This window comes from Heptranchias perlo, chromosome 19 (genome assembly GCF_035084215.1).
Source record: "Heptranchias perlo isolate sHepPer1 chromosome 19, sHepPer1.hap1, whole genome shotgun sequence".
In the NCBI taxonomy this organism is placed as follows: Eukaryota; Metazoa; Chordata; class Chondrichthyes; order Hexanchiformes; family Hexanchidae; genus Heptranchias; species Heptranchias perlo.
In genome coordinates, this window is record NC_090343.1 from 28,198,433 (window position 1) to 28,219,998 (window position 21,566).

The 21,566-nt window shown below is 43.2% G+C and overlaps 1 protein-coding gene across 1 annotated transcript in view; it reads left to right on the top strand.

Moving 5' to 3' along the window:
- LOC137335464 (stathmin-3-like) overlaps nt 1-21,566 on the top strand; it is a 53,205-nt gene continuing 31,639 nt past the window's right edge. The window contains exon 1 of the mRNA XM_068000815.1: nt 1-88. Coding sequence (XP_067856916.1) covers nt 70-88 — 19 coding nt within the window. The 5' untranslated portion in view covers nt 1-69. The remainder of the gene's footprint in view (nt 89-21,566) is intronic.

Here is a 21,566-nt window from a genome sequence, read left to right on the forward strand (position 1 = left end):
TGTCTCCACACCACTGCAGCACAGACCCATCTCATTCCTACTACTTGAGCCTCTACATCCTACGCCACCATGTCCAGCACTGTAGCCGGTACGTAAAGGCAATTTTAAAAATATATATATTGCTTTTTAAAGATTTTGTTTATTATTTTATTTTTGTGTAGAGCAAAATGCAGTGTTGATGCAATTTCTGTCTGTCAGCATTTAATTTGTCAAGGATAGATCTGAATGCAGTGTGAGATACATATACTGAATGTTAGTTCTGTTGATCGATTTAAATGATTATTTAAAAACCCTGTATTTTTATTTAAGAGAAAGTACATGTTGTAATATAAAATTATAATGTACACGGAAGTATATGTGATTGCTAATAAAGCAGAACAGTATTGTTTAAATCAATGGAAAGCAGAAGGGAAATCATCAGCAATTTTTTCAGCATTCTACAAGCAGTGTGAGGCAAATGTGACTTAATGCAGAAGGTTCCACCCAGCAGCCATATTTCTTTCCTGGATGGACTATAAATTGTAAAGGTACTATGTGTCTATACAGCCTGAGGCATTGCATGGGAAGAAATTTCCTTTTGAATACATTGATCAGAAATAACATTGACAGCAAGCACAGTGGCAGATAGAAATCTGCATAGTCAGCAATTTGCAATGGAAATAGGCCATGGAATATGACTGAAACTAGGTCAGTAAAATGTTTAAATGAGAAAAACTATAATCAGGAGCTCTTGATTTTTCAAGCCAATATTTACCAGGAAATGATATCTGAATTGAAATCTGCCACTCTGCCAAGTCTCTTGTTGGATTTCTGTATATTCCCTTCAGACATGAGAAATTTCAACTTCTATTTAAATAAGGAAGCTTTGAATGTGCAAAGATCGTTTTATAAGGAACTATTTGCTATTTGTTTTGCTGAGACCATTTACCCATAGCAGCAAAGTCCCAGAATCATTTAACCTACTTTATTGATCTATGTTATAGAGAATTAATAGCTAATGGGAACTGCTGGACATAAGAGAATTAATCTGTAGTGCTGGGGCTTCTTGGGATGTTTCTTTATGCACAAATAACAAATACCTTATGAAGAAAGCAGACTGTCTGTTGAGGAAAACTGAAACAATGGTGTTTTTGCAGTGTTGCTAGGGGGTGGGCAAGCCTTAATTCTTCTAGAATGAAGTCTAGCCCCAGTGCAATATAAATAAGTACAGGTTAATAATCTGTGGTTGAAGTAGGCCTATTATTGCAGCAAGGATCTACTTAGGTTTCCAGGAACACCAGACAAACTTTTGTTTAGAGGGGTTTTTTGTTAAAAATATTAGATTTGGATGGCATGCTGGGTAAGTAGCAACAAGTCCAACAACATCATGAATGATACAGGGGGCACTCTAGCAGAATAGCTACTCAGTGACATTATTGATTAGTAAACTATAAAGAAAACCATGTTGCGTAATGGAGATCTCTTCATAGAACCTGGCACCTGACTGCAAAATCTCAAAGCAAATTCTCAGGTGTATAATGTGTGCACAGTTTGCAAAACTACAAAATATTTAGCATAAATCAAGTATCGTGCACCAGAATGCATGTAGTGATTTTACATTGTTGGGCTTTTGGTTAGTGAGCTAAGTCCTTGAAAACTATATAGTTTGCTTCACAAAACACACAGCCAAAATGAAGGCCAAATGATATTTTATTTGTAAAAGTTTTTCTCTTTTTAAACACAGAACAATAAATTATGGACAAAATTGCTTACTAATTATTTCTTGGTAGACCTAAATTTTGTGTGAACAAAATTAATGGAAATATGGTAAATGCAAGCAATTTGTTGAGGTGAAGAATATGTATGTTACCTACTGTGTAGATAGAAGGGATGCTAAATAAACAAATAAAAATGCTACAATGCTTAAAATGGAACATTTATCTTTAAAATTTGATGATAATAAATTAATAAAGGAAATGGATAGTGACTTTTAGTTACTTTATTAATTTGATTAATTTTAGGCAAAGCATGGATCTTCTATTTGTTTAGAATTCTAGATACATTAAAATAATAACAGGCTTAGAGACATTTGTGTGGAGCATTTCTTTGATTTGGGTTAGTGATATGGAAGTCAACACACTTGTTTGATGTGGCATAAACTTACAAGGTATTGGGAAGAAATTAAAATGTAAAGACTATTTATTATATAGGAACGGTTAGTTTGCTGTCATTAATGACAAAGAAGGTTTGCGGTATCTGCAGTGTCTGGCTAGATTTGCAGGCCGTGTCGTCACAGCTGAAACCTGCACCAAGCTGAGGCAGTGTCTGTGAGTGTCAAATCACTTGTACTGCAGTCTGTGGTGCAAGACAAGAGGGGGGTCCTTTAATAAAATGCCTGGAGGTTTAATGACTGTTTTATATTTTAAACAAAGAACCATAATTTATCTGTTTATTCTTTTGCACAGTAGTGGATTTCCCACTTAGATTTTTGAAATAACATTGGTGAATGTAGCCAGTAATTTTCCCTGTTTATAAAATTCTATCTTAGAAAGATATGTTCCAATTATTACTTTATTTTTATATTGAAGTACTCATAAGATACTGTTACTGTACTGCATGGTTTGAGGCTTGTCACTGTAAATGGAAGAAAACATGGCTATCCAGGACTATTTTGCAGTATTTTTCTTAAATGCTTTCATTTTATTGAAAATGAGAATCACCATTAGGTTCAATAAGGCACATGCAGAATTTGTTACCTTCTTACAATTTTTACTTGACAATATTCAGCAGCGCAGATCTTTAAAAAATCATTTTTAGATGCTAAGCAACAGGAAAAAAATACATATTGAGAAGGCTATGAAGGGCATTCAGTACCCAGAGGGCTAATGTGAATATTTGCCTAGGTTATTTGTTTTATATTAAAATAATTTCCTAAAAACTCATAAATAACAGAGCTTCTGCCATCATTTTAATTTGATTTCTTTACTTCATTTTCCCTTTTTATGTATGCTTATTCTATCAAATGCATATTTGCATTTCAATCAAGAAATATTGATTTGGTACATAAGTACATGACAAAACTTAATCCATTTGACAAGCATTAAACTCCACAAATCTAACAGCCTGAAATCTTTGTGCATTGTTAAAGTCTGATCCTTTCATGTGTGTTGGCAGCAATGTTACAATAAAACCTTTCCATATGCCAGAAAGTGTAATTGCCTTTTTAGCAGATGTTTGAGCCTTCCATCACAAACCAATGAATTACCAGTCTTTGGGTGATGATGTATCAGTTGTCTCCTGTAATGGTGTTTAAAGCGTATTGCATTTGATATCTCAAAGGACCACAGCACACAAGGACATTTATATTAACTGAGTGCAGTTTGCAATTAGCTTCAACTTAATACAAATACAATGTTATATGAAATTCAATCTGCACACAATGAATGATTTTTTAAAAAATGTTTATTGGAATTATAATTTCAGATCACAATATAGCTTTATGAAGAATTTGATTTAATCCATTACTGCTAGCTTTGTGTGACCTTATACAAGGTCTGATATACGTTGTTACTGATCATACTGAAGATTTTCAATGCATCATGCTCCCCTATATGAGAGATCTGATTAATCTAAATTTACTACTTAAGTCCAGATGTTCACTTTCATTCATATGACAGACAGCGCATCAGAGGAAAATTTAAATTTGGATTCATCAAGGCCCCATGGGCTTGCCCCTCACTTGTTGAACCCTTTCAACTTTCAAAAATGCACCAATTGTTTTCATATCAGATCTACAAAAATGATTTTCTGTAAATTTCCAGTGACAGTATTTACTCAAATATATTTGGAGAAATGCAGGAAACATTTCTCAATTCTAGTATTTTTGAACTAAATATGTATAATACAAAGCAGTGTTAATTCCCAATAATCCATTGCAAATTAAATTCTTGTAATATTGCAGTAATATCACAAATGCAATGCTTCAGTGATGGCATAACAAATAACATAGGAATATTCTGTTATAAAAGTAGTACGTACATTGATCTTGCACAGGCAATGGGCTAAATGGCCTTCTGTGCTATAATCTCTAAGATTCTATAGGAATGGCTACAATGAAAACAATCTCCTCATTGGCTTCAGATGACAATAATTCACTCAAGCTTTGCCTTCAACATTTATGTAATCAGAATTCCAAAATGTGATTATATTCTTGCGCTTTTGTTTTATTTGTGATAAGCAAATGATGTTAATGGCCTCAAAGTTCTATATTATTCTTTGCTCTGCAGATTTGCATTGGAAAGCCAAATTCAATGCAATGCAGTCCACACCTGAAACTGTAGCTTGTCTATTCTCTCCACAAATACTGCCTGATCTGCTTGGTGTTTCCAGCATTTTCTGTTTTTGTTTCAGATTGCCAGTATCTGCAGTATTTTGCTTTTTGTTCAATGTGTTATAATCTTGTTAGGTTTGTTGCTGGGCATAAAGCATCATAATATAGATTCCTATTATGCATCCAGAAAACACGATTATGTTTCTTGTTTCACTGCTGTTGTAAAAGCTACTTGTAGTCACATAATGCATTTTCTTGGCATGAATTTTAGAAACAGTGACTACAGTCCTTGTTGAAATATTACAATGAGGTCACAATATATCTCTCCCTAATGCAAAAGCACTTAATGCAACCCAATATATTTCAGTTCAAAGCGGCTTTCTGCTGTTGAAATTTGACTGCTGGGTGATGCCACTATCTACATTGTGTGTATAAGCCTACCGTGTCCTGTTGAATTGGAATCATTTTTTTAATTGCTCTTTAAATTTGCTCGCTTAAAAATACTTCAAGTGCTAAATCAAACTGCATCAAGCATGGAAGAAAGAAATCTAGTACCCGGCAGCAATTTTTCTGTCTTTCTGTACTCCCAACCATTATCAGATTCAAATTAGTAAGATATATGTTATTGTTGCTTTGTTTCTGGCAGTGCCTTGCTGTCATGCCACCTAATGTACACAAAGAAAAAACGACAATTAGTGCACAGAAGTGCACACAGATGGGCAGATGCTATAATGATTTATAGGCATGTGCAATCCAAAAGTGTGTAATTTGCTAAAGAGGCCATGATTCTTAGTGGTTAGGTTATTGATTAGGCAGGCTGCTAATAATCCCCCTTCATCACGGTGAGAGACATGTTATGAGGGGGATGTTTTTGTTTTTTCTGACATTTTAATCTCTACTTCATCCTCACAATTAACTTCTCCATTATATCACAGTTTCTCATGTAACATGCAATCTATATGATTCCCTCCTGTAGAAGGAAATGATATAAAATATCTTCTCTATGACGACTCTCATCATATATTGTGTTTTTTATCTAGCATAGGTGGGAAGGGGGTGTCAGTGTTCCCAAATACAGTATTTATATATGTCTGCCATTACTTCAAGCAGGAACTACACCAAAGGCTCGATATTAGGAGGGAGGCGCGTTGGCAGCGGGGGGTCGATAGCGCGCCCAGTGAATTCGGGGTGCACCGCATGTGATCGCAGCCTAATTGAAGGCACTTACCTTGGCTTCCGGGTTTTGCACTGGAAAGCTGCGCAGCGGGCGGACTGCGCATTCGCATCATAGGCTGTCAGCTGGAGGAGCCCTATTTAAAGGGGCAGTCTTCCACTGACTGATGCTGCAGAAAGGAGCCAAAATTACAGCATGGAGCAGCCCAGGGGGAAGGCTGCTCCCAGGTTTAATGATGCCTCACTCCAGGTCCTGCTGGATGGGGTGAGGAGGAGGGGGTGGACAGAGATCTTCTCCCCGGCAGACGGGAGGAAGTGGCCTGCCTCTGCCACCACGAAGGCCTAGCTCGAGGTGGCAGAGGAGGTCACCAGCACCACCAACATATCACGCACCTGCATACAGTGCAGGAGGCACTTCAATGACCTAAGTAGGTCAGCCGAAGTGACTACACTTACTCATTCCCCTACTCTCCGTCTGCCACATCACCGCCTCCACCCCACATCTCCTTCTGCACTGCCAACACTACTCTATCACATCACTCCTCACACCCACACAAAGCTCATCCTCATCTTACCTGCACTTACTCACCTCGCCAGTACTCATCCCACCACTACCACTCAATCCTCATACAATCTCATGGCTCTATCTCATACTCACCCTCTCATGCATCTCTTTCACGGTCAGCCTCACCCAACTTGCCACTACCTGTGCTGCAGCCACAGGGCATGCATAACGTATGTGTAGTAGGAAGCGTAAGGCAAACGTGTTGTGAGCATGAAGGGGATGCACAAGGGTGTTTGAGGGTTTGTCATGGTTTTTACTTATATTTGGTTTCTGATCAACTCACATTACATATTATATTGTCACCACTACTGCCACGTCTGTGGACATCTTGTCTGGTTTGTGCAATAGTGTCCTTTCCTGAGGATCAGCATGAAGACCCACAACTGATGCCACCCATTGTGTCAATGCAGAGTGGGTGTAGGTATATTTGTAGGGCTCTTTTGTGCAGACGGCTGAGAGACGCCGGCGATGTCCCCGGTGGCACACTGGAAGGATGCGGAGGAGAAGTTGTTGAGGGCAGTGGTGACTTTGACAGCGACAGGTAAGAAGATGGTGCTCGGGCCAGCCGGGTGCAGCTCAGCATGAAGGAGGCTGCAGATGTCCACGACTGCATGTCGAGTGACTCTGAGCCTACGTGTGCACTGTTGCTCAGAGAGGTCCAGGAAGCTGAGCATCGGTCTGTAGACCTTGTGGCGAGGGTAGTGCCTTCTGCGACGCATCTCTCTCTGCGATTGCCCTCCCCCCTGCTGCGCAGGTGGATGTGTCACAGCACTGTGTTTTGGAGCTCCACGTGTCAGAGGTGGACGGCGTGGCCGGTGAGGCTGGTGATGCTGTTCGCCCTCCGAGGAGGTCATGACTGCAGCTACGGCGACCCCCGTCCGGAAGATGTACGTTTGAGGGGGTCTGCAAGGTAGGTAAATGTGTCTACACACCGGGGTTGAGGTTGCAAGTTGGTGAATTTTAGTGTTAGAAGGAGGGTGGTGCAGGCCAAACTTTGTCCAATGTGACAGAGTAGCCTTCTGCAATGAGTGAGGGTCTCAACACCCACCTGTCAAATGGACCTTTGCAGTCGCCACAGGCTGGTGGCTGCAACACGTCCATTTCAACTGGGAGTGTTTCCCCCAGTACGGGAAACACGATCAGTTTGGATGAAAATCCCACCCCTCCTAAAATATCCTACAAATCAGGTCTGCTAACAACCTGAAGTATCCAATTAATTGATTTAAGTGGGATCAAAGCTGGCGGGAGTCCCGCATGCGGGGGCTGCGCGCACATCTAAGCGTGTCACTGGGGAACCCGGAAGTGGGTGGGTTGGAGCCGGGCTCTGGACCCGCCCTGGGGATCCCCAATTTACGGAGCCCCCCCCGCCACAAACGCATCTGCTCGGACGTCCAAAAATCGAGCCCCAAGAGTTTCTCATTGTTTGGTGCATTTTCTCCGTGCATCCTACCTAATGGTTTGTTAAACCCAGGTTACTAAGAAGAGTGAAACATATTAACCACCTAATCATGCTGGTCAGTAGCATAGTCAGTTTAGGTTCCCGTTTCATCTATAACGCGGAGGTCCATAATGTATGCACGGGCATGTGAGTACCACATATCTATCAGGCTGAAGGAGGATGATTTGTACTGGTATATGAATAGGGATGCAGTCATTTCTGTGGCACTGTACTGGCTGCAGCTGTTATACTGGATTAAATGGAGTGCTAATCCAGCATTGAATTACTCACTTGGATGGTTCTCACTGGAGATATAGCAGTGGACTCAACTGCCTCCTTGCAGGATGTTCACAGCTACAGATGCAAATTGAGCACAATAATCCTAAAATAATAAGGGCATAAAATATGATTGAACTGAACAATAGGGATCGAACCAAAAATACTATTATGTGATTCTGATCTAACATGAGCTAAAGACATTTAACATTTCAAGTGACACACAATCATTTGGATTCTCTTCACATCCATTAGATCTAAATAAAGAATCACTTTGTGTACCCTGGATTTTGAATAGGTAGTACCAGCAAAGAGTGTAACATACTAATTTGGGAGGTTCCCGTAAAAGTTGTTTTGTAAAAAATAATAAGTGTTAACTCCTGGAAAAATTTTCAAAACAATAATAATGAGGTCCTGCCGTTAAGTTCAGCAGGATGATTTAAGGATGAGATGGTTAGGAATTGAATAGAGTGTTGAAGAGTTCAGATGACATCCGGATTCTCAGATTATTTTATTTTCCTTTAACTACTTTTACCTATTATTCATTTTACTAATATATACAATGATGGCGATCATTTATTGCTGTTAATTTAGTAGTATTCAAAGCTGTCTGCAAAGCACCGGTGCGGTAATGTCACTGAGTACACATTACAAGTATTGTGATGTAATATAATACATGAGACAGATGACATGGGGATATACAGTATAGAACGTCAAATGCTCAAGGGAAAATTAGATTTATGTATAGTTCCATAATTAGTTTGGGACTCGTGCCACTCATCGACATAACAGCCCAAAACTATTGAGAAACCTTTCCCCAGATGATCTAATCTGTGGATAGGCCATCCCTTTTTGTGTACAAGATGTACAAGTTCCTCTTTGATGAGTCCATCAGTGAACAGTGGCTGCCATTGCATTAGGATTTGAGGAGGTGGTTTGTGATGAACCCGTTACTTATGGGGAGGCGGGGCGGTGCGGGGCATGCCAAAAACAGCTGATGAACCCGACAAGGCCGGGGACGGGAGGTCCTGCTGAACTTAACGGCAGGACCTCATTATCATTTTTTTGATCAGTTTCTCGCCCTGCAGCTTGCCAAATTGACAGCCTGGCCAGTGGCCGGGAGGGAAAACCAGCAGCGGGGGCTGCAGCCAGTGACCCTTGGGGAGAGTCTCTGGCAGTCAGGAGGGGTTAAGGTCAGAAATTGTGGCTTGTGGGGGGTGTGGTCAGCCATCTCAGCTTGGGGGGGGCGTCGCCCACCTCGGGTTGCGGGGGGGGAAGAGATCGGCCATTGTGGCATGGGGAAGAGATCGTACATCGGGACTGCAGGCACATGGAAGCCATCAGGGCTGGAGATCGGCGATCATGGGAGGGGGAGAGAGAGGCCACAACCAGCAGAGGAGAGATCCTAGGCTTTCTTGAGGGTCTCAGGGGAGCACTCCTGCTCTTCCTGGCCCACAAGGAGTGCTGGAAAAGGTACTTACCTTGTGAAGTCTGCAACTCCCATCTCCCTTTCACTGCTGGGTTTCCCGACCCCTAGGAAACCCACGCAGCAGCAGTGAATTTTAAATCAGGTTCCCAATTGCATATGTTAATGAAGTGTCCCGTCTCTCCATGGCGGGACACTTGGACACCACGATATCCATATAAAAAAGGCGGTTGGCGAGTGCGTGGTGTGTTGGGGTTGCGTTCCCATGTTTAAGTCTTTAACCTCCCCCCACCCCCCCCCCCCCGATCCCCTCCCATGCGACTTGGGGGGGTTAATATCGAGGCCTTAATGACAAATCACCTTTCCACGTGCACAGTCACATCTAAATTGCAACATCATAATGGATATATGATATAGAAGATACAAAAAAATACAGGAAAGTGATCTGCACATACAGTTAGAAGGTCACACAGATTGCAGCGATAGCATTTTCAGAAAATTTAGAGTGGTATGTATATATTCCAAGATGTGTTTTTTTTGCAGGGAGATACTGGCTTATTTACTATCTTGTTTACATTACTACAAAAATAGCAATGATGCTGGGTTCATCTAAAACAATCAACATCTTGTGTTTCAATGGAGTATGGAATGAAACTGGATTAATTTGGGCAGTAAGACGTCCTTTGATGACCCTAGGTTTAAATCATTGAATCGTATGGACTCGTTATTCGTTTCATACACTTTCTAACTGTTACAATGGAGTTTTTGTAATGGACATAATAAGATTAAAATATTACGGTTCTGCAGTCACCAAAAGAAAGTTGCAAAGATGTTCCGTTTAAAAAAGAAAATTTATAAATGACTGCAATCCTTTAATTGTTGTGGTAATTAGACAAATAAATGCAAAAGATAATAAAAGTAATTGATCGACCAGTTCAATGATTTATCAATACCATATGTGCTGCTTTGTTCCAGCACCATGGCCTACATTGGCATTTTGGCACCCTAGTAGCTTAGAAATCTTAAAAGAACATAGAATGAATGGAATGAGAAAAGACCACTTAGCCCATCATGCTCACTACCTCCACAGACAATGTAACCGTGTCATATAAGTCATATAAATACTGTGGCTACAAGAGCAGGTCAGAGGCTGGGTATTCTGCAGCGAGTGACTCACCTCTTGACTCCCCAGAGCCTTTCCACCATCTACAAGGCACAAGTCAAGAGTGTGATGGAATACTCTTCACTTTCCTGGATGAATGCAGCTCCAACAACACTCAAGAAGCTCGACACCATCCAGGACAAAGCAGCCCGCTTGAATGGCACCCCATCCACCACCCCAAACATTCACTCCCTTCACCACCGGCGCACAGTGGTTGCAGTGTGTATCATCCACAGGATGCACTGCAGCAACTCGCCAAGGCTTCTTCAACAGCACCTCCCAAACCCGCGACCTCTACCACCTAGAAGGACAAAAGCAGCAGGCACATGGGAACAACACTACCTGCACGTTCCCCTCCAAGTCACACATCATCCCAACTTGGAAATATATCGCCGTTCCTTCCTCGTCGCTGGGTCAAAATCCTGGAACTCCCTTCCTAACAGCACTGTGCGAGAACCTTCACCACACGGGACTGCAGCGGTTCAAGAAGGTGGCTCACCACCACAATTAGGGATGGGCAATAAATGCTGGCCTCGCCAGCGACGCCCACATCCCATGAACAAATAAAAAAAAATGTTATTATTTAACTTACACTGCTTTGTTTTGGACTTTGTGTAAAGAAATAAAATTAGCAATTTGCTGCTATAGGGCCGTAAAGTAAATTCTTTGTAAACCTTGCAAGGTTACGTGATGCCAGCATAAAATGTATGTATAAAACCGCGCTTTATGCATATTATTACAGGTTATCCTGGTTCGACAATGGTTGGATTTTTGCAAAGGTCATGAAAAAAATGCTCAATATCGTCTCGAATTTCAATCATTTTATTTGATAATAGGTGTAAGAAAGATAACAATAAATTATTTCGCCAATTTTTACTCTTAATTTGTCACCAAATTATAAGTTATAATTATTATATTCATTGAAATTCTAAGAAGGAAAACAAAACTATTTTTTTGGATGATTCCTTAATCAATTTCCATTCCTGGTTTATGTATTAATGTTCTGTTTAATAACCAGCAGTACTACTCATTTAAAAATATATTTTGAATTTCGTTATTATGCAGGATAAGAGTTTTCGTCGTGTGCAGTTGGAGCAAACATCTTTTTACAGTGATCAAAATGTGACTTCAAATAGTCCAGAATCGCTAAAATGAACTGTAGGATAGATGCATGCAGAAGGGAAAGACAGTTAATAGATTGCATGGAAAGAGATACAGCACCACTTTCATTACCTACTGTGAGTGAATTAACACCGGGAAGTTAATGGCATGTCCAGCTGTTCCAGCTAACACATAGAGGCTTTTACATTACACAAATTGAAAATAAATTGCAGAACTTTCAAGATTGTTGAATGGTTGAATTAGAGTAAGCATTTTATTTATTATTTCCAAATATATACCTTCTTGCGCATATAAAAGCATTTGCAGTTTTAAAATGGGTTCTAGTTTTTCTTTATAGTGTGTATGAGACTTAGTAACAAGACACTCCTGGCCAGACTGTTGCTCTTTATTAACTGGCTGCCTATTATACCAAATATAGAATCTGCCAAGCCAGTGTGATTTTGTGATAATGCGAGCAAATGCCTAATAATAACACACAATTGGTTCCAAAAATCCAAAACAGTCTGAAATTACATTGTGGGATGCTAATGGATGAATGTTTAATAAATTTATCTGAAATTTCTCTCTGATATTTTTATGAAGACATGAACCTGTTTAGAATAAATAGATTATGCTTCTGGTAAAATAATGGAGATAGGAATTTCATATGATTGTGTTAACCACTGATTTGCCATGGAATAATTTCAGGACCAAACTAATTTATAAATTAAAAACTCTTCTATTTAGTAGGAAAATGCCATGAAGTTGTGAAGATTTGCAATTGTGAATTACCATATTGGGACATACTTCCTACTCTTGTGTGATACTGAGAGTTGCTCTGTATTGATGTGATCTGTTTTAATACCAGTTGTTTTCATTTAACCAGTGACACTGTGATTGGTGTGTCCTTTTTGAAGAAATCCAAGTTCTAAAGCAGCCGCCTTTGAAGCATCATTATTATTGATGTTGCCCATTTGAAAGCTTGCAAAAGCAGATCAGTGAGCCCAGGCAGCCATCCCCAAGCTCTCCCGAGGATCCAGTGTATCAAAGTAGAATATACAATGAATGTGCAGTGTGGAATTCAGCTGTGCCACATGTATAGTAGTGTCGCGACATAATCTGTGAACAGAAATCAGGCAGCATTTATTGTAAAATGGGAATATCAATTTCAACCTAGTTTTCCTATTTAAGTGAACCAATTCCAGAGGGAATCCAGCCAACATGTAGTGAAAAATGGGATTTAATCACTATTACCGCCAACTAGTCCCATGCTGAGTGAGTGACATTGACACAGTGTACCTTAACTCAAATCATTCTTTCACTGACACTGAATCTAAATCAACTTCAGTCCTATGAATGGCTCCACAAGGTAAAAAATAGAATTTAGTCCAATATGCAGTCTATTTATACAATATGTAGATACTCATTGTTAGAATTAAAGTGATTTTATCAATACATCTGTTAATACAGTACACGATTCCTGTTCCCCTCTTCCCAAGGTGACTAGATTAGGATCACTCATTGTGGCTACTGTGTAAATCATGTTGCTGCACAGATAGAATGAGGGAGCTGGGAGTCTGGTCAGCTTCAGCATGGGGGATACGTTAGGGTTCAAAGATCTACCGTTGTGCTCCTGGGCAGGGGCTACTGGGACTCAGTTGGTAGAGTGGGAAGAAATAGCCAGTGATAAGCTAAGTGGACGATGTGGTGATCCCGGAATCTAAATATTAGGTGGTAACAAGAGGAGGAAAAATTCGATAAGGGTCGTTTTTGGGTGGGGTAGCCGCGCCCGATGGACCCTACGCAGGCAGCACGTGAACTTCGCTAATTATCATGATATCCCCGTGCAGCCAGCGCAAACCGCGCTGCTGAGAGGCTGCACGGAGAATGAGGAAGTTGGAAAAGGGACGTGCACAGCGCACATTATCAGCAGCCTGCACCTCTTAAAGGTGCAGGTGCACATTTCAAATGGCAGGTACACAGCTTACTTGGAAGAGGGAAAGATGGCCACGAGTATAGCAGGACCGGCACGAGAGAGGGCTCCACGCTTCTCTGATGATGCTCTGGAGGCCCTGGTGGAAGGCGTGGACGAAAGGAGGGCCAACATGTACCCGCATGGTGGCTGGAGACCCTCCAGACTGCAGCTCCGCAGACATTGGCAGGCTGTGGCGCAGGCAGTGAACGCCAGGAGCATTGCACCATGCATGTGGGTGCAGTGCCGAAAGAAGTTCAATGATTTGACACGAGTGGTCAAGGTGAGTGAATGCAAGTGTCAAGTGGCACATCCTACCAACTACACCACTGCTCCACGCATCACACTCCCCGTCACAGACCCACCAACAAACACTGCCCATCCATAGACAATGCTGCACTTGGCATGCTGCATCTCACCCGCACATAGTACCACACTTGCAGGCCACACAACCACCACTCACAAGTCACACAAACTGGCAGCTATTTGACCACGGCAGGCACATCACCCACACACCTTGCAGGACACTCACTGACACACTGTCCTTTGTCTTGCAGGAGAAGGTGGCGCATAACAGCTGGCAGCAGGAGGGACCTGAGGGTGGACGGGCACGTTTACACGTCCTCACCCCGCAGAGGAGAAAGTGCTTAGGATCATTGGGCGGACTGTCGCTGCAGCCGTCACAACATGGAGGTCCCGATGAAGGGGGTCTCTGCATATCTAATGCTCCTTCTCCTTTTCCACATCTCCCTCCTCACGTAATCTTTTCTGACGCACGTGCTGCAGATGCTGTCAGCACACACGTCTTACTTGCTCCTCTCCCCACTCAACTCAACCTGTTTCTTTGTCATTGCAGATACCCAAGAACACGTGGCGGCACCGTCTGAGGAGGAGGAAGAGGAGGAGGACACTGAAGCCACACTGTCACTCGATCTAACACTTGCTTCCACCAGCTCAGAGACTGACACTGCTCGTCCTTTAGAGGTTAGGTTAGGGAGGAATCTGCATGTGGTGAGACACCGAGCACAAGTGCACAGGAGCCGGGGCGGGGGGAACGGATACCACAGGTACCAGCTTGATGGAGGGCGAGGTCGCTCACTAGTTCTGCTGCAGAAGAGTCAGTTGAGCACTTCGATGGGCCAGGCTACAGAAGACGACTGATGGGCGTACACCAACAAATGCTTGGGGCACTGGAAAACCTGCCAGAAAGCCTGCGGACAAGGAGAAGGGGCATGGAGGAGTCCAGCTCCAACTTGGCACAGGGCTTTGCGCAGAGCTTGGAGCCCATCCTTTCCAACATGGAACGGGTGGTCACCTCCATCAGCGCACCTGTGGAACCCACCATGATGCAGCGTCTGATGACTGATGTCACAGCTTCCATTGCAAACATCTGCCATCCAAGATCTGATTGCTGCATTTGCAGCTCAGACTGCTGCTGCTATCGTGGGTCTGGGGACCACTGTGGAACGGGGCTTCCAGGGCATCACAGCACTCCAGCAATCCGTTCTCCAGCCAATCACCAGGATTGCTGAGGCACTGCCCCGGGAGAGTGGCAGTGGCGCCATGGCAGTCGGACCTGCTGTCCTCTCTCAGGACGACAGCCTTCCTGCTCCCATCCCTGCCACTCCGCCAGTGCCCCTGTTGTTGCATATCGGCCAGCCAGGCCAGACTGCTGCAGCCAATGCTGTGATGGTACAGTTTGAAGCCGGGCCCTCCCGGCCCAGAGCTGCTCCAGGTTGTTCTCCAAGGCCATCTGCACGCTCCTCCATTGAAGGCCAGCAGCCTCCCACCACCCATGCTCCAGCCACTGGGGAAGCACCTTATAAGAGCACTAGGATAGGTAAAGGCACACGAACAACAGGCACTAAGGGAATGCACAAGGGTGAATAGCTCTGTTATGTTTGCTTAATTTCATTTATTCATTAATAAATGAGACTTCGATCTTGCATTTGGAGGTGGTTTTTATTTATGCAATGAGCTGAGAGGGACGCCAATGTGTAATCAGATGGAGGGCGATTTGATTGTCTTGTGGGATCGGAAAGGTGGGGAGTGTAGGACTGTTGGTGAGTTGGGAGATGTAGTTGACATTATTGATAGTGGGCACAGATCAGGCGAGCACTTAGAGCCCTTGCAGACAAGGCGTGTGGTTCCTGTTGCACCCTTGCGTCATCTTCCACTTCCTCTTACAGCTCCACCCCCTCACACCTCCTCCTCCTCCTCCTCAGCCTCTTCTTCCTCCTCCTCCTCTGCCTCTTCATCCTCAGCTTCTTCCTCCTCTACCTCTGGCTCAGGGTCTTCTCCAATCATTGGTGGCAAAGGCTGGTCTCTTATGATGGCAGGGTTGCGCAGCATGCAGCATACCACCACGAATCTGCCCACCCACTCAGTGGAGTACTGCAGGGCTCCTCCAGACCGGTCCAGGCAGCTGAAGCGTTGTTTGAGGAGGCCTGTGGTGTGTTCCACGATGTTGCGTGTGGCAGCGTGGCTCTCATTATAGGCCTGCTGTTCACGTGTGCGTGGGTTCCTGACCGGTGTCATGGGCCACGGCGTGAGGGGATAGCCCAGTAGCCAGCTTTTGACTTGCCGAGTTGGGTGAAAGATAGCTGACACTTTGGACTGCCGCATGACGAAGGTGTCGTGACTTCTCCCAGGGTAGTGGGCATCGACCTCCATGATTCGATGTGTGTGGTCGCACACCAGCTGCACGTTGAGGGAGTGGAAGCCCTTTTGGTTGACAAAGACGGCTGAGTTGATGTGCGGGGCATGCAGAGCAATAAGCGTGCAGTCAATGGCACCCTGCACCATGGGGAAGCCAGAAATGGGGGTGAACCCCCATGCTCGCTCGTTCTATTTGTCTCTGTGGAGAGGGAAGGTGATGAACCTGTACCTCATCTGGTACAATGTGTCTGTGACCTCCCTCTAGCAGCAGTGCACTGCATACAGCAAGATGTTGCACATGTCGCCAGCAGAGGCCTGAAATGCTCCTGAGCCGTAGAAATTCAATGCCACGGTGACCTTCACAGTCACAGGCAATGCTGTCCTTGCCCTGCTCTAAGGCTGCAGTTGTGGCCGCACCAGTTGACAGATCTCGGTGATGGCTTCCTTGGTGAACCTCAGGTGTCAGATGGGATCCTCCTCGGTCATGTTGAGGTAAGAGAATTGGTCCCGGAAGGCCCTCATTGGGTAGGGCCTCCTGCTCAGTGCCCTGCGCCTCCTCGTCCCCCATCTCCTCGGAGCTTGACCTGCTATGCATGGCCTCGCTGCATGCTCCCAATCGTGCTCAAGACCCAGCGGAAGCCCAAGCAGAACGCCCATGGTTGGCAGGAATGTTGTTCAACCACAGTTGTAACTTTCCGACCCGTAAGGCAGTACCTGTCAAAGCACTCTCAAAAGTAGTGTAGGAACTCTCAGTAAGAATAGGGAGCTTCAAAAAACACTTCCTACTCCACCAGCAGCCAGAAGCAATAATCCAGCAACTAACCTGCAACACCTGCACGACCCCTTTAAATAGTGTTGGTGGCAGGGGGGTCCTTCAGGCACTGTAAAACACGTTTGGATGGTCAGGGTTAAGACTGTGCGTTGAGTGAGCGTTAAGGTCCAAAATGGTGTCTATCACTTTAAATCAGCGTTGCACACTGATTGCATGCATTTTCTGCCTACTTTACATGCTTCCAGCGTTCGGTATTTGCGCATGCGCTAACTCCTATACCAAGATGGCGTCCGGCGCACGTCATGCTGGAAACGTGACCATCTTGGATGTCAGAGAGGCCATGTAGCACCAAAACAATGGGCGCTACACGGCCCAATTTAGCACCCAGCAATTCTGAGATCTGAATGATGGTTTAATTTTGCAGGCAGTGTTTCTGAGGTCCAAGAGGTGTCTAGTTAGAAGATGTAGTCAGCTGGTGATGTGTGAGTGAAATGATTATGTCCATCAAGTTTCTAATTTGGGCTGGTCTGCACATCGAATCTTGTTCCATGCAAATCTAGTATATGTCTAAACAAAATGTCTTCCTAGAGAGCATGATCCTATAGAACCATAGAAGTTCACAGCACAGAAGGAAGCCATTCAGTCCATCGTGTATGTTGCAGCTTTTTGCTAGAGCAATCCAAAACAAATCCCACTGCTCTGCTTTTTTCTCATAGCCTTGTTTCTACCTCTGCTAATGTTGTACCGTTGTTTAAAAAAGAAGAAAGGGATAGACAGAGTAATTACGGGCCAGTCAGCCTCGCCTCGGAGGTGGGCAAATTATTGAAAAAATTCTGAGGGACAGTATTAATCATCATTTAGAAAGGCACGGATTAATCAAGGACAGTCAGCATGGATTTGTTAAGGGAAGGTCGTGGCTGACTAACTTGATTGAATTCTTTGAGGAGGTAACAAGGAGGGTCGATGAGGGTAGCGCGTTTGATGTAGCCTACATGGATTTTAGCAAGGCTTTTGACAAGGTCCCACATGGCAGACTGGTCAGAAAAGTAAAAGCCCATGGGATCCAAGGGAAAGTGGCAAGTTGGATCCAAAATTGGCTCAGGTGGCAGGAAGCAAAGGGTAATGGTCGACGGGTGTTTTTGTGACTGGAAGGCTGTTTCCTGTGGGGTTCCACAGGGCTCAGTACTAGGTCCCTTGCTTTTTGTGGTATATATCAATGATTTAGACTTAAATGTAGGGGGCATGATTAAGAAGTTTGCAGATGATACCAAAATTGGCCGTGTGGTTGATAGTGAGGAAGAAAGCTGTAGACTGCACGAAGATGTCAATAGAGTGATCAGGTGGGCAGAAAAGTGGCAAATGGAATTCAATCCAGCGAAATGTGATGTAATGCATCTGGGGAGGGCAAACAAGACAAGGGAATACACAATAAATGATAGGATACTGAAAAGTGTAGAGGAGCAGAGGGATCTTGGAGTGCATGTCCACAGATCCATGAAGGTAGCAGGACAGATAGATAAGGTGGTTAAAAAGGCATACGAGATACTTTCCTTTATTAGCTGAGGCATAAAATGTAAGAGCAGGGAGGTTATAATAGAACTGTATAAAACATTGGTTAGGCCACAGCTAGAGTACCTTGTATAGTTCTGGTCACCACGTTACAGGAAAGATGTGATTGCACTAGAGAGGGTGCAGAGGAGATATACGAAGATGTTGTCAGGACTAGAGAATTTTAGCTTTGAGGAAAGATTGGATAGGCTGGGGTTGTTTTCTTTGGAACAGAGGAGGCTGAGGGGAGATTTAATTGAGGTGTATAAAATTATGAGGGGCCTAGATAGAGTGGATAGGAAGGACCTATTTCCTTTAGCAGAGATGTCAATAACCAGGGGGCATAGATTTAGAGTAATTGGTAGAAGGATTAGAGGGGAGTTGAAGAAAAATTTTTTCACCCAGAGGGTGGTGGGGGTCTGGAACTCACTGCCTGAAAGGTGGTAGAGGCAGAACCCACATCGCATTTAAAAAGTACTTGGATGTGCATTTGAAGTGCCATAACCTACAAGGCTATGGACCAAGGGCTGGAAAGTGGGATTAAGCTGGATAGCTCTTTTTCAGCCGGCACAGACACGATGGGCCAAATGGTCTCCTTCTGTGCCATAAATTTCTATGATTCTCTGTTTCAAATATTTATCCAATTTTCCCTTAAAGATTCAAGGGTCTCTGTGACGATCGGATTCTTTCCCCTCAGTCTGGTTCAGTAAAAACTGAAGTCGAATACATTTTAAAGTTCATCACAACTTTAATAGCAGGGTTCTTAGTCTGCAGCATTGATTTGGACTCCTGATAGAGTCCCTCTATGCTGGCAAAGCAAGAACAAGAAACATACAGAAATCCACACGTTTTATACAAATCAATAGGGGTTGGAACATACTTAACGAGGGTCAACACCAATCATAAGCCGGGCATAGGTTGCCATGCGAGGTTATATTATTGCCGGCCAATCATAGATCGTCCATGTGCTGACCATGTTGCTGTTAGACATCAAAGGGGATACTTCCTCACCTTCCAACCTGGAATGTTCTTCCCTGTTCCTTCTGTTCCTTATTTCCCAACCTGGAATGTCTTTCAACTTTGGCTAAGCTCGTTACCTATATTGATCTGCCATAAACATGGAGACATTCAGACCAGTCCTTGAATCACATCAAAGACTCTACATTGATAAGACCATGCAAACCTGCTGACTACGCAAACATATGGCCCAGCAGGAGGCCAGGCCACCTGTACCAATCTCAGTTACTAACTAATTAACCCTTTCTAACCATTTTGCATTCTGCTTCTTTGCCACGTAGGCATTTTAATATTTTACCGAAAACTGACCACGTAGGGATTCTCATCTGCCTGACCCACTCTATGGAAAAGCAGAGTTTTTAAGTCTAAACTGCTCCTCTTATTACTGATATGCCTCAAATTCACTAAAAGGAAATAAAGTATGTCACTTAATTACAGTTAAAATAGTTTTTTAGATTATCACTTTTCCTGCACATAAGGATCATACCCATATGTATGTGCATGTCTTAGGTTTGGAAAGATAGACATAAGGTGGGTGCACATTGTCATTCATATGCATTTTCTTGAGAACATTGGTCAGACTCAAGCATGAAGCCCATTATTAATATATCAATATAATAAAAATTTCCATTAAACTGCAGGAGCAGCCTCTGAAATTTGATTGCAAAATGCTTCAAGGTGAATATTTTTTTGATAAAAAACATAGTTTTGGAGTGAAACTATTATCTATGCTTATCATTTTGTCTTGCAAATTGAAAGTAGCATTAATGGGAATCCACTGTAACTTATTGAGTTAATAGGTAAATATTGATTATTTGGGTGAAGATTATTACTGTAGCAGATAGCTGAAGATGCTCAGATTAATTGACACTGATGGCCCAATTTTAACAAACAGACCAGTAATTTGCCTTATCATTAAATACAGAGAATGACCACAACACTTCTATTACTCCTTAACCACAAATGTAAGGAATCTTACAACACCAGGTTATAGTCCAACAAATTTATTTTAAAATCACAAGCTTTCGGAGATTATCTCCTTCGTCATTCAATCATCTGACGAAGGAGATAATCTCCGAAAGCTTGTGATTTTAAAATAAATTTGTTGGACTATAACCTGGTGTTGTAAGATTCCTTACATTTGTCCACCCCAGTCCATCACCGGCATCTCCACATCCTTAACCACAGGCAGTAGTCCTGATTTTTCTCAGGATGCTTTGGATTTGGGGAGTGATGAAAATTAGTTAACAAAATTGACAAGGGATTAGATGGAGAGATATCTGTTTTAATATTAAGAAAAACTTAATTGCAAAATCCATCCGTAGAGATTTAACAGTTATTGAAAATCAATGTGTAATCATTAGTTATTAATTTTTAGAGCTGGTTGGGAAAGGTAAGCAATCAAAAAAGTCCATTGAGTAATATTATATTATTCTTTATCTCTTTCTGTTTATGTAATTTTCCACCCTTAAATTATTTGCTTTGTATTAAGAACATTCAGTTGTTTGTTCAGAGGGGGTGGGGGAGTGATATGACTATAAAATGCTGCATTAAGACTGCAGTCATCTTTATAGTATTTTTATAAATCTATTTGTAACGGTGAAAATTATAATTAACTGTGAATAATTTGTCATATGTTACTAACCTTGACAATATTGAACTATAAATGCCAATACATTGGGATACTGCAACTTTGGAGCTACAACAGCAGGAACAATAGAACTAATATGACATTTGGGGCTCGATTTTAGGAGGGGGGAGGGTTGGCAGCGGGGGGTCGACTGGACGCGTGGGTAACGCACCCAGTGAATTCGGGGCGCTCCGCACACGATCGCAGCCTAATTGAAGGCACTTACCTTGGCTTCCGGGTTTCGCGCTGGAGAGCTGCGCAGCGGGCGGACTGCGCACCCGCATCATAAAGGGGCAGTCCTCCACTGACTGATGCTGCAGAAAGGAGCCAAAATTACAGCATGGAGCAGCCCAGGGGGAAGGCTGCTCCCAGGTTTAATGATGCCTCACTCCAGGTCCTAATGGATGGGGTGAGGAGGAGGAGGACAGAGATCTTCTCCCCGACGGAGGGGCGGAAGTGGCCTGCCTCTGCCACCATGAAGGCCTGGCTCGAGGTGCCAGAGGAGGTCACCAGCACCAC